Raw genomic sequence first — 13,686 nt, forward strand, 5'->3', positions numbered from 1 at the left:
TTGGACATTTTTCATGTTTGTGTGCAAAGATTCCCCACCTGCGTTAAAACTTCTCGGCAAAAACACAGTGCTGGTGCTGGTAGACAGAGGGGTCCATTCTATAACCTGCTACTTGAATGACATACTTTTACCATTCTTGGGAGGATGTTAAAAGTGCCTGAAGCATCAGAGAAAATGCTGGAGAAACTCAGCGGGTGAGGCAGCATCTATGGAGCGAAGGAAATAGGCAACGTTTCGGGTCAAGACCCTTCGGTAGAGTTGCTGCCTCCCAGCACCAGAGACCCGGGTTTGATCGCGACTATGGGCGTTGTCTGTGGGGAGTTTATACGTGACCTGCGTGGGTTTTCTCCAGGTGCTCCAGTTTCCTCCCACACTCCAAAGACGTGCGGGTTTATTGTTTAAGAAGGAACTGCAGATGCTGGAAAAATCAATAGTATGCAAAAAATGCTGGAGAAACTCAGCGGGTGAGGCAGCATCTATGGAGAAAAGGAGTAGGCGACGTTTCGGGTCGAGACTCTTCTTCAGTCTGAAGAAGGGTCTCGACCCAAAACATCACCTATTCCTTCGCTCCATAGATGCTGCCTCACCCACTGCGTTTCTCCAGCATTTTTGCCTACCTTCGATTTTTCCAGCATCTGCAGTTCTTTCTTACATACTTGGTGATTAAATTAAGGTGGATAAATTCTAGGAGAGTATGGGAAGGAACTGCAGATGCTTGTTTACATGGAAGATAGACACAAAATGCTGGAGTAACTCGGCGGGACAGGCAGCATCTCTGGAGAGAAGGAATGGGTGACGGGTGACTTTTGGGTCGAGACCCTTCTTCAGACTGGGTCTGCCAAAATCATGGCTGATCGCGAACTCAGACCCGTTGATAGAGTATTAGAGACATAACTCTTTTACCTGGCAGCTACCCTGTGGCAGAGAGATTCAACTCTCTGTGTGAAAAAAGTTCTTCCAAAGGGGGGTGACATAAACATCGGGAACAATCTTCCTGCATCTACAAACCCCGTAAGAATTTTGTAAGTTTCTATAAGATCCCCTCTCAATCTTCTAAATTCTAGAGAGTATAAACCAAGTCTAATAAGAGAAGAGATAAAGGAAAAGGGTTTTCTGTTGGAGAATGGTTAGAGATTGGACCCACTATCTGGAAGGGTGGAAGAGAGAGGAGGCTTTGCCACTTGTCATGAAGAGTTGTAAATGAACTTGAAGGGTTGTGACATGCAAGAGCTTCTTCTTCTTGCGTATGGCGTGCACACGGTGATTGCATTCATCGATACAGGGTGGACCACGTGAAGGTTGCAATCTCCCACCCCATGTAAGGAGTGTGATTAGGCTGGCTCGTTCTCCTTCAACAAGCACGGGTAAAATGGGCAGAATGGCCTCCAGTGATTACCATTTATACGATTCAATCTCCCCTCAATTGTAAAAACACAAAAGCTAGATACTGTATCGCTCTGTCTGGAAGCAAGGCAGCAGGAGGGGTTGAGATAGGATCTATGCACGACGGCCTGTAGGGGAAAAGAAGGTACATTGCTGGATCAGCAATCCTGGAATCTGAACCAGGCATTCAGTGATGCAACTTCAAAATTAATTGTGGAGAATGTCTTTGGCTTCAACAAACATTGAAAAATATCTGGGAAATAAAATAATCCAACATTAAAAAAAAAAAAAAATCAAGTGAAATAAAACACTACTCATAGTTCTCCCAGTAGCAGTTTCTTTTCATTTCAACAAGACTACTTGTTCCCTTGAGCCAAATAAACATAGCAGCAGACACTGCAGGTGCTGCAGATACTGGTTTACAAAAAAAGACTTAAAGTGCTGGAGTAACTCAGCGGGTCAGGCAGCATCTATGGCGCTAAGGAAATCGGCAACGTTTTGGGCCGAAACCCGTAAGGGTTTCGGCCCGAAACGTTGCCTATTTCCAGAAGGATTTCGGCCCGAAACGTTGCCTATTTCCTCAGCTCTATAAATGCTGCTGCACCATAACTCAGCGGGTCAGGCAGCATCTGTGGAGAACATGGATAGGTGACGTTTCACAGAGTGCTGGAGTAACTCAGCGGGTCAGGCAGCATCTGTGGGGAACATGGATAGATGATGTTTCACAGAGTGCTGGAGTAACTCAGCGGGTCAGGCAACATCTCTGGAGAACATGGATAGGTGACGTTTCACAGAGTGCTGGAGTAACTCAGCGGGTCAGGCAGCATCTGTGGAGAACATGGGGTGTCGGGGTGATCAGCGCGCACTCAGTTGGCCGAAGATCCTGGTTCCACGCTGAATCTCTAAACTAAACTCAACTAAACTGATCGTAGGGTGCAAATGTGAAACAACACTTATCCATGTTCTCCAGGGATGCTGCCTGACCCGCTGAGTTACTCCAGCACTCTGTGAAACGTCACCTATCCATGTTCTCCAGGGATCCTGCCTGACCCGCTGAGTTACTCCAGCACTTTGTGAAACGTCACCTATCCATGTTCTCCACAGATGCTGCCTCTCCTGCTGAGTTACTCCAGCACTTAGTGTCTTTTTTAGTATACCAGCATCTGCAGTTCCTTGTTTCTATGGGGATATAGAACACTTGCCTTCGCTGGTCAAGGCCTAGATGCACGAGCACAAAGTGTTTGTGTGAGGGATGGTGATGTTGAATGTTGAGCTCTGGCCAGTGAACTTGGCTCGGTGTATGTGCTCCTATTGTCCCAGCTGTCCTGTGCAGAATGGAGAGCCAACAAGTCTTTTTACACCAGCTGTCCACTGTTGTGGCAGGTTGAAGGGGGTCCAGGTTATATACTGAGGCAAGAGTCGAGTCACGTCACACCCAACCTCTTCAAGCACTTCATCACAATGGCTGTGAGTCCCACCGTTTAGTAATCGTTGAGGCATGACACCTTGCTCTCCTTGGACATATTAGAGACATCCTTTATACAGCAGCCGAGGAACTCAGGATATAATGGCGAGAGGTTGAACATGTTCGCAAAGACTCCACACAGGTTTGGAGAACGCAGCCAGGTCCAACATCACGGCCGGACCCTCTTCCAGGGTCCACCCTTGTGAAGGATCTTCTGATATTAGTCTTGGGGGCTGAGATTACAGGGTCATTGGAGACATAAGGTCATAGGTCATGTGATTGGAGTAAAATTAGGCCATTCGGGGAGCAGGGAGGTTCTACTGCAGTTGTACAGGGTCTTGGCGAGACCACACCTGGAGTATTGCGTACAGTTTTGGTCTCCTAATCTGAGGAAAGACATTCTTGCCATAGAGGGAGTACAGAGAAGGTTCACCAGACTGATTCCTGGGATGGCAGGACTTTCATATGAAGAAAGACTGGATAGACTCGGCTTGTACACGCTAGAATTTAGAAGATTGAGGGGGGGGGTCTTATAGAAACCTACAAAATTCTTAAGGGGTGGACAGGCTAGATGCAGGAAGATTGTTCCAGATGTTGGGGATGTCCAGAACAAGGGGTCACACAGTTTAAGGATAAGAGGGAAGTCTTTTAGGACCGAGATGAGAAAAACATTTTTTACACGGAGAGTGGTGAATCTGTGGAATTCTCTGCCACAGAAGGTAGTTGAGGCCAGTTCATTGGCTATATTTAAGAGGGAGTTAGATGTGGCCCTTGTGGCTAAAGGGATCAGGGGGTATGGAGAGAAGGCAAGGATGGGATACTGAGTTGGATGATCAGCCATGATCATATCGAATGGCGGTGCAGGTTCGAAGGGCCGAATGGCCTCTACACCTGCACCTATTGTCTATGTTTCTATGTCTATGATGTCTACTCCGCCATTCAATCGTGGCTGATCTATCTCTCCTTCTTAACCCCATTCTCCGCCTTCTCCCCATAACTTCTGACACCCGCACTAATCAAGAACCTATCTACCTATCTCTGCCGTCACTTGTCGCCATAGATGATGGTGGTAGCAGAATGAGCTCAGGACAGTTCCAGTTTCCAGCCCCGCCACGTGGACACTTGTGCTATGCCTATGGGGCTAGGAGTAGGCCATTCGGCCCTTCAACCTTTACAACAAGTACATGGAAGGTGGCATGAAGCGAGTGGGTGGGGGAGAGGGAGAGGGGGGAGTGAGTGGTGGTGGGTTAGAGGTTGGGCTATCATGACACAGTGGGCCGAATGGCGGCCATGGAGGGGGATCCTGGTCGTCATGGTGACGCGATGACGCCAGCAGCTCGGAGTGACGCGGTGATGTGGGCTGGACGCGCACGCGCACGCGCGCCGGCTCGGTCCTCCACCTTCCCGGCATTCCCCGGCAGGACATGGCGGCGGTGGAGGCGGCGGAGATCCAGTTCGCTCAGCGCCTCGCCTCCAACGAGAAACGCTTCCGCGACCGCGCCGTCAAGAAGCTGCGGCGGTATCTCAGCGCCCGCTCGCAGCGGCTCTCAGGTAGCGGCGGCCGCGGGGAACTGGGCGCGGGGAGCGGCGGACACGTGCGTTGCCATGGCAGTGAGGCGGCGGCGGCGGCCTAGGCCCCAGGCGGCAGGGGAGGGGGCAACGTGGGCGAGACCCAGCCGCGGGGAGGGGGGGAGGGGGGAGGGAGAGGGAGGAGGGCGGGAGGGGGGGGGGGGGAGAGGGAAGGGGGGAGGGAGGAGAGGGGGGGGAGGGAGAGAGAGAGGGGGGGGGGGGGGGAGAGAGAGGGAGGGGGAGTAGAGAGAGGGAGAGGGGAGAGAGGGGGGAGGAGAGGAAGGGGAGGGGGAGGGGGGGAGGGGGAGGAAAAGAGAGAGGGAGGGAGGAGGGGGGGGAGGGGGGGGGGGGGGGGAGAGAGAGGAGGGAGGGAGAGAGGGGGGAGGAGGGGGGAGAGAGAGAGAGAGAGGGGGGGGGAGAGAGAGAGGGGGGGGAGGGGAGAGAGAGGAGGGGGGAGGGTAGAGGGAGGGAGGAGAGGAGGGAGGAGGGAGGGGGGAGAGGAGGAGGGGAGAGAGAGAGGAGGGGGGGAAGGAGAGAGACGAGGGGGGGAGAGAGAGGAGAGGAGGGGAGAGGAGAGAGAGAGGGGGGGAGGGAGGGAGAGAGAGAGAGAGAGAGAGAGAGAGAGAGAGAGAGAGAGTGAGAGAGAGAGAGAGAGGGGGAGAGAGAGAGAGAGAGAGAGAGGGGGAGAGAGGGGAGAGAGGGAGGGGGGGGGGGGGAGAGAGAGAGAGAGGGAGGGGGGAGAGAGAGAGAGAGGGGAGGAGGGAGGTGGGGGGGGGGAGAGAGAGGAGAGGGGAGAGGGAGAGGAGGGGGGGAGAGAGAGGAGGGGGGGGAGAGAGAGGGGAGGAGGGGGGGAGAGAGAGGAGGGGGGGAGGGAGGGGGGGAGAGGAGGGGTAGCTCGGCCCAGCGTGACCCTCTGAGGGTAGGTGTTGGGTTGATGAGATGGGAGGGAGATAGACGGTGAGGGTGTTGCGGCTCTCCAGCGCTAGACCCAGTCCCGGGGAGGGGATGGGGGGGGGGGCGACCGAGATCTGGGGCAAGGAAGATGGCAAGGAGGGGAGGGGGGTTGGCGAGGAGGCCTCATGGCATGGAGAAAGATGGGGGAGGGAAAAGATTTAATAGGAATGTGAGGGGTAACATTTTCACACAAAGGGTGGTGAGTGTATGGAACAAGCTGCTGGAGGAGGTAGTTGAGGCTGGGACTATCCCAACGTTTAAGAAACAGTTAGACAGGTACATGGATAGGAGAGGTTTGGAGGGATATGGACCAAACGACCAATCGACCAAGGTGGGACTGTTGTAGATGAGACAAGTTGGGTGTGGGCAAGTTGGGTCGAAGGGCCTGTTTCCACGCTGTATGACTATGGCTCTATGAGGGAGGTGGGTACTGATGTACTTTGTGAGAATGGGGACAGGGGTCTAAAGAAGGTATTCAACCCGAACCGTCATCCTTCCTTCTCTCTAGAGATGCTGCCTGTCCCGCTGAGTTACTCCAACATTTTGTGTCTATATTTGGGGACAGGATACCCTGGAGAGGATGGGGATGAGAGAGGGACGTATACAGCATGGGTTGGTCATACGGGAGAGGGGTAGCTGGTTTCCCCCCATAAGCAGTGTAGGGGAATGGGGGGGGGGGGGGGAGGTTGAGGGGCTTTGAACCTTCGGATTATCTTTAATCAGAATTTACTGGACTTTATCTCGAACTAAACGTTATTCCCTTTACACTGTATGTGTACACTGGGCACTGTAATCATGTATGGTCTTGGAAGGATGAGAGGGATTCTTATTGAAAACATAAAAAATTCTTAAGGGATTGGGCAGGCTAATTGTAGGAAAATGTTCCCGATGTTGGGGGAGTCCAGAACCAGGGATCACAGTTTAATAATAAGGGAAAGGCCATTTAGGACTGAGATAAGGAAAAACTTTTTCACCCAGAGAGTTGTGAATCTGTAGAATTCTCTGCCACAGAAGGCAGTCGAGGCCGATTCACTGGATATTTTCAAGAGAGTTAGATTCAGCTCATAGGCCTAACGGAATCAAGGGATTTGGGGAAAAAGTAGGAACTGGGTACTGATTTTGGATGGTCAGCAGTGATCATATTGATTGGCGGTGCTGGCTCTGTTTTCTGGGTTTCACTAACTGAATAGCACGCAACAAAAAAGCTTTTCACTGTACCTTGGTGCAGATGGCAATTATAAACTAAACTAAACATTGTCCTGCGAAGTTTGGGGCCATATTGGCCCTGACTCGGGTCAGGGGTAGGATGATGCCAAGGCTGGGCTGACGGGTGCCTGTCCCTGGGATTGGGTATCGAATGTCAGGGGCGTGACATCAGCCCCAGGGCCTTCGGTGAATGTGGTTGGAGATGTGGGAGAGGAGTCAAGAGCAACTTAATGGCATTAACTTTCACAATCTGGATGTGATTGTCGGAAGAATATGTGCACAATCGATATGACGACTGATGGTGTTAATAGTGAAGAATGCACAGAATAGACAATAGGTGCAGGAGTAGGCCATTCGGCCCTTCGAGCCAGCACTGCCATTCAATATCATGGCTGATCATCCCCAATCAGTACCCCGTTCCTGCCTTCTCCCCATATCCCCGACTCCACTATTTTTAAGAGCCCTATCTAGCTCTCTCTTGAAAGCATCCAGAGAACACGCCTCCACCGCCTTCTGAGGCAGAGAATTCCACAGACTCACCACTCTCTGTGAGAAAAAGCGTTTCCTCGTCTCCGTTCTAAATGGCTTACCCCTTATTCTTAAACTGTGGCCCCTGGCTCTGGACTCCCCCAACATCGGGAACATGTTTCCTGCCTCTAGCGTGTCCAAACCCTTAACAGTCTTATATGTTTCAATGAGATCCCCTCTCATCATTCATGATGTTGCTGAATTAGAATCATAGAGTTGTACAACCCACCACATCCATGCTCACTACTCTGCCCCTCTATACTTGTCCCATTTGTTGGTTCTAAGCTTGTATCATTCTGTGCTTTGCTGATTTATGTCCAAATGCCTCTTAATTATATTAATAGGACCACCACCACCTCTGAGTTCTAGATGTCAACCACTCGGGACAAAAGAGTTACTCCTTAGATTTCTTTTTAAAAACCCTTCCTCTTATTCCAAATCTATGCGCTGTAGTTTTTGATAATTCCCTTGGATCGCGCACAGTCTCCTGCGCTCCAGGGAAAGCAAGCCGATCCAACCACTCCACATAATTAAAGTCCTCCAGTCCAGGTAAAGTCTTACCTGAGCCTCTCCTCTGCTCACTCTCGAGCACAGTCACATCCTTCCTATAACAAGACACAAGGTGCCTGAGTAACTCGGTTGGTCAGGCAACATCTCTGGAGGTCATGGACAGATAACCACTGCTTATTGATCCGAGCGGCTTATTCCACCTGTTTATGACCCTAATGTTCCTGTGTAGGAAGGAACTGCAGGTGCTGGTTTAAACCGAAGATAAAGACACAAAATGCTGGAGTAACGCAGTGGGGCAGGCAGCATCTCTGGAGAGAAGGAATGGGTGACGGTTTCGGTTGAGACCCTTCTTTGGACACTGCTTAATTGACAAGTTCATGTGATAAGAGCAGAATTAGGCCATTCGGCCTATTAAGTCTCCTCTGCCATTCAATCATGGCTGATCTATCTCTTTTAACCCCATTCTCCTGCCTTCCCCCCCCATAATGCCTGACATCTCTTGTTACTTCTAAATTGTGGCTGTGTCATGTTTAATGCAGCATTAAAACGTTATGTGTATATATTTTTAGGTGGTTTCAGTCAAGACGAGTTACTCAAAATATGGAAGGGCATCTTCTACTGCATGTGGATGCAAGACAAACCTCTCCTGCAGGTAACGGTCCATGGAAAATCTGGGTCGGGTTCGGGCCCTGCTCCACTGCGTATAGACCAGGTTAGGCCTACCCTGCCCTGTGTTAGGGAAGAGTAGTCAGCTGGGCATCAGCAAAGATCCTATAGTGAGCAAGATAGATCACCCGACGAACAAGATGTAGTACGGTCATGGGCAGATTCGTGGGTAATTTTCGGCCCCATTTCCGTAACCGGCTTCCGGCTCCGCACCATAGATCCCGTAGCGGAGCAAAGATACCTAGTGCGGAGACGGAAGCCGGTTACGGAAACATCCTCGTAAAAATAAAAGTTTGTTGGTGTAATGTATATAATGTAATTAGCATATGTTATGTCTTGTGTGAGGGGACGCAGGCGCTAGAGGAGACTCATGGCGGCGTCCTACAATAAAGAAGCTGGTTAGTTTACTCCTGTATCTGAGAGTTCTTGTGAGTCAGTTCCAAGTACCCAAAATACACTACAGTTGGTAAAAATCTTCTCCTCATTTTCAGAATTTTAATTTATTAACACAAACTGTTCCCCCGCAACGTTGATTACACTGCGAGTCGGGTCGTGTCGGGTCCGGTTACGGAAATGGATGAAAAAAAAGGCCCACGTTCCGTTCCGTTGCGTACTACACGTCAGCCCATTGCATTTAGCAGGAGTTATCTATCTTGCTCCGCTATAGGATCTTTGGGCATCAGATTGAAGCCAGTTGGGCAGCACCCCAGCAACGGACTGTTCCAGCTGCTGCGGTCAGGCAAACGCCTCCGCTGTCATGCTGTGAAAACACAGAGGATTAGATGGAGTTTCTTCCCACAGGCCATCAGGACTGTAAACTCTTATCTCACCAGGGACTCATTTACTGTTGTGTTGTGTCTTTTTAAGTAAGTAAGTTTATTGGCCAAGTATTCACATACAAGGAATTTGCCTTGGTGCTCCGCCCACAAGTAACAACATGACATGCAGTGACAGTTAAAAATGACTCAGAAAACACTAAACATGAATAATAATAAAACATTAATGATAGAACCATTGACCAAGCATGTGAACCAACAACATTTCTAAAATGTAAATACTGGTTCTGTTATGTTGTTTTTGCACAATCATTTCACTGCACACCTTGTATGTGTATGTGACAAATAAAGCGAAGCCCATTCCTTCTCTCCAGAGATGCTGCCTCACCCGCTGAGTGACTGCAGCATTTTGTGTCTACCTGCGATTTGCAGCATCTGCAGTTCTTTCTCACAACCTACAAACCTGCACGTCTTTGGAATGTGGGAGGAAACCAGAGGCCCCGGGTAAGACCCATGAGGTCATGGAGAACTTGGAAACCCCACACAGCCATCACCCGTAGTCAGGATCGAATCTGGGTCTCTGCTGCTGAGAGGCAGCAACTCTACAGCTGATGCCACTGTGCCACCCATATTGATGTATTGGTGGGGGGTGGGGTTGAGGTCCACCAACTATTTGGGTGCTGATGCAGGATCTAAAATGTTTACCTGGTTCGACTCTTACACTGAATCTTGGCTCAATGCTAATCGCTAATTTGAAGTGATGGGATTTCATTTTTTCATTATTTAACCCAATAAAACCTTTCTCCTTGTTACAGCAAGAACTGGCAGAGTCCATTGCCCAGCTTGTACATACGTTCAGGAATCTGGATGCCAGTGAGTTGCCGCTCGTTCTGTCCACTACTCTTAAGTCTCAGGACAGACGCAAAATACTGGAGTAACTCAGCGGGACAGGCAGCATCACTGGAGAGAAGGAACGAGTGACATTCCTTCATTCAGACTGAAGTCCGAAGAAGGGCCTCTCCACAGATGCTGCCTGTCCCGCTGAGTTACTCCAGCATTTTTGTGTCTATCTTCGGTTTAAACCAGCATCTGTAGTTCCTTCCCACACATTCTAATAGCCCTGTCCCACGGTACGAGTTCATTCCAAGAGCTCTGCCGAGTTTGCCCTGATTTGAACTTGGAGATTTACAGTAATGGTCACTCGTCGGTACTCGGGGCTCTCGTGGACATTTTTCAACGTGTTGAAAAATCTTCACGAGGGGTTACGAGCCGCTAAGAAGAGCGTCCCCGAGCTCCGACGTACCCGCTACGTTCATTCTCCGTGCTTACGACTAGTTTTGTTTTTTTTTAACTCGGGAGAGCTCTTGGAATGAACTCGCACCGTGGGACAGGGCTTTAACTCTTAAATTGTGTTTGTGGTGGGAGTGGAAGGAAACTGGTGACTGTGGTGGAAAGCATGGGGTTGGTCTTCAGGGGAAGCAGTTGACAACGATGGAATTTTGGTCATGAATGAATAACTTGGGACGGGTGGGGTTAGGATGAAGAGAAGGCGGTGGGGGGGTGTGACGGTGTCTTTGAAGAGTGAGCTGAGTGGTCTCCGTCTTCCTCTGCCCTAGAGTTCCTGTTCCTGGAGACGTTCTTCCAGACCATGAATCGCGAGTGGAATGGGATTGATCGACTGCGCATGGATAAGTTCTACACTGTGAGTGTTACTGCAGCTAAGAATTTAATCCAGTTTAGTTTATTGCACAGTGAAAAGCTTTTGTTGCGTGCTGACCTGTTAGCGGAAAGACAACACGTGATTACAGTTGACGGTGTGCAGATACATGATAAGGGAATAACGTTTAGTGCATGGTAACGGCGGCAAAGTCCGATCAAGGATAGTCCAAGATCACCAAAGAGGGAGAGATTTCTAGTTTGGGTTTAGGTTTATTATTGTTGTTTTGTCCACTGAAGTACAGTGAAAAACTCAAGTATAACAGGTTAGACGAAGGGGGAGATCCGGAGTGCGGAATATTACTCTCAGCATTGTAGCCTCATCAGACCCGTGCATGTTGACATGGGCATCAATGGTCCGGGTGCCAGGGAATCCTCTGGATTCCATCACATGGCTGGTGGCAGGAGAGATGGAGCTGAGCCTATTGCAGACACCCACCCCTCCCCGCTCCATATGTCACAGTCTCAGAGCCAGGATTTGGCTAATACTACTGTGAGGTTCTGAGGGATTGCCGCACAGACTAAGGCCACAGTTTAAGAATAAGGGGTAAGCCATTTAGAACGGAGACGAGGAAACACTTTTTCTCACAGAGAGTGGTGAGTCTGTGGAATTCTCTGCCTCAGAGGGCGGTGGAGGCGGGTTCTCTGGATACTATCAGGAGAGAGCCAGATAGGGCTCTTAAAGATAGTGGAGTCGCGGGATATGGGGAGAAGGCAGGAACGGGGTACTGATTGGGGATGATCGGCCATGATCACAAAGGGCCGAATGGCCTACTCCTGCACCTATTGTCTATCATGCTGTTAAACTGAGCTCCTGACAGTCAGTTCAGGTGGTGCCAGATCAAAATGCAGATGCTGCTCCAAAAAAACCTTCAGTGAGTTCTCCCTAATTTTATACCATTCCGCCATTGGGAGGAAGGTACAGGAGCCTGTAAACTGTAACGTCCAGGATCTCCTTCCCTGCAGCCATCAGGCTGCTAAGCACAAGCTCCGAACCGCATAGACATGGGGCGTTATTTTTCTCTTTGCGCTTCTATGGTTTGCATGTTTGTTTTTTCAAATTTAACTTTCTTTATTTGTCTACCATGGGTTTCCAGAGGGTGTTGTGCTGCTGCAAGTAAGAATGCCTTTGTTCCGTTTTGGGGAATTCTTGACTCGACTCACAGTGAGCAGGTATGGAGCCCAGGCCTGCTGTAGTCTCGTGGCATCCCAGGGCAGCAGCACACTGAGGTGGGGACATTGGAGATGTAGTGTCAAACTACGGGGGTGAATTCATTAACACTGTGCCTTTCCTTGGCAGCTGGTCCGCCTGGTACTGAGGCAGTTTCTCGAGGAACTGAAGAGCATGAGCTGGGATGAAAGGTGACAGCAGCTTCACGCTCCTTCAAACAACAGCCTGCTTGCATCACACTGGACAACTTTACAACGATACATGTACACCACAGTTTAGTTTAGAGATGTCAATGTTTAGTGTGCAGCATTGGACAGATTAGAGGCTGCGCAGATTCAGCTCTGGACTAGTACCTCACTAGCGTTGCTGGCTCGAAGGGCCGAATGGCCTACTCCTGCACCTATTGTCTATTGTCATAGTGCATTTATACAGTATTGGATTAGTGCAACATTAGTGCATTTATACCGTGCTAATGTGCAGCGTTGAATTGGTACAGTGCACGGGAACAGAGAAGATTTGTACGGATGTTGCCAGGGTGTGAAGGCTGGGCTATAGGGAGAGGTTGGGAAGACTAGGACTTTATCCCTTGGGGTGCAGGAGGGTGAGGGTTTATCTTGTAGAAATGTCTAAACTCATGAGGGGGCAAGAGAGGGGGCCTGCACAGAGTTGGGGAACGGAGAACTGGAGGACAGAGGCTTAAGGCGAGAGGGGGAAGAAAATAGGAATTTGAAGAGCAGCCTTTTCATACAAAGGGAGATGGGTGCAGGGAACAAGCTGCCAGAGGAGGCAGTTGGGCAGGTACATTTGGACAGGGATGTGGATAGGAATAGGTTAGAGGGATAAGGGGTAAACGCTGGTATGTGGGACTAGTATAGATGGGGCAGCTTGGTTAACATGGGAGAGTTGGGCCGAAGGGCCTGTTTTGATGCTGTATATAGTATATTAGTGTTACACTGAGGCATTTGATAGTGTTGTTGTGTTATGATTCACCTGTGTACAAGCTGGATTGTTTAGCTGAGTTGGATTTACTGGCAAGGACGACAGTTTATCTTTAAGAAGGAACTGCAGATGCTGGAAAATCGAAGGTAGACAAAAATGCCGGAGAAACTCAGCTGGGTTGAGGCAGCATCTATGGAGCGAAGGAATAGGTGACGTTTCGTGAGGCAGCATCTATGGAGCGAAGGAATAGGTGATGATTTGTGAGGCAGCATCTATGGAGCGAAGGAATAGGTGATGATTTGTGAGGCAGCATCTATGGAGCGAAGGAAATAGGTGATGTTTCGGGTTGAGACCTGAAACGTCACCTATTCCTTTGCTCCATAGATGCTGCGTCACCCGCTGAGTTTCTCCAGCATTTTTTGTCCACGGCAGTTTCCCTGGCGACTCTCTCAGGGAGCCGTCCTGATTCATGTGTGTGTGGCCCTCAGTGTCGTCAGCCGATTCCTGCGGTGTGTGACGGGCGAGGTGATGAGTTCCGCCGGGAACGCTGCGCCCAGTGGCATCCGCTATCATTTCATCGACATCTACCTGCAAGAGCTGGCTAAAGTCGGCACAGAGCAGGTGAGGAAAGCCAATTTCTTTAACGCGGTGGTTTTAGTGCTACAGCGCGGAAACAGGCCCTTCGGCCCACCGAGCCCATGCCGACCAATGATCCCCATACACTCACACTATCAATAGACAATAAGTGCAGGAGTAGGCCATTCGGCCCTTCGAGCCAGCACCGCCATTCAATGTGATCATGG

General features: G+C 50.0%; 1 protein-coding gene across 2 annotated transcripts in view; it reads left to right on the forward strand.

Annotated features, from left to right (window-relative positions):
• Nucleotides 1-2,956: 2,956 nt before the first annotated feature.
• Nucleotides 2,957-13,686, forward strand: part of LOC129703077 (ribosomal RNA processing protein 1 homolog A-like) — a 32,228-nt gene continuing 21,498 nt past the window's right edge. Inside the window, exons 1-6 of one of the 2 annotated variants that reach the window (XM_055645272.1) lie at nt 2,957-2,990; nt 8,185-8,267; nt 9,873-9,930; nt 10,674-10,759; nt 12,074-12,135; nt 13,372-13,504. In XM_055645272.1, coding sequence (XP_055501247.1) covers nt 8,238-8,267; nt 9,873-9,930; nt 10,674-10,759; nt 12,074-12,135; nt 13,372-13,504 — 369 coding nt within the window. In that variant the 5' untranslated portion in view covers nt 2,957-2,990; nt 8,185-8,237. Of the gene's footprint in view, nt 2,991-4,230; nt 4,400-8,184; nt 8,268-9,872; nt 9,931-10,673; nt 10,760-12,073; nt 12,136-13,371; nt 13,505-13,686 lie in introns of those variants that run through there. The other variant, XM_055645271.1, reaches the window with a different exon arrangement.

This window comes from Leucoraja erinacea, chromosome 13 (genome assembly GCF_028641065.1).
Source record: "Leucoraja erinacea ecotype New England chromosome 13, Leri_hhj_1, whole genome shotgun sequence".
Classification (NCBI taxonomy): domain Eukaryota; kingdom Metazoa; phylum Chordata; class Chondrichthyes; order Rajiformes; family Rajidae; genus Leucoraja; species Leucoraja erinaceus.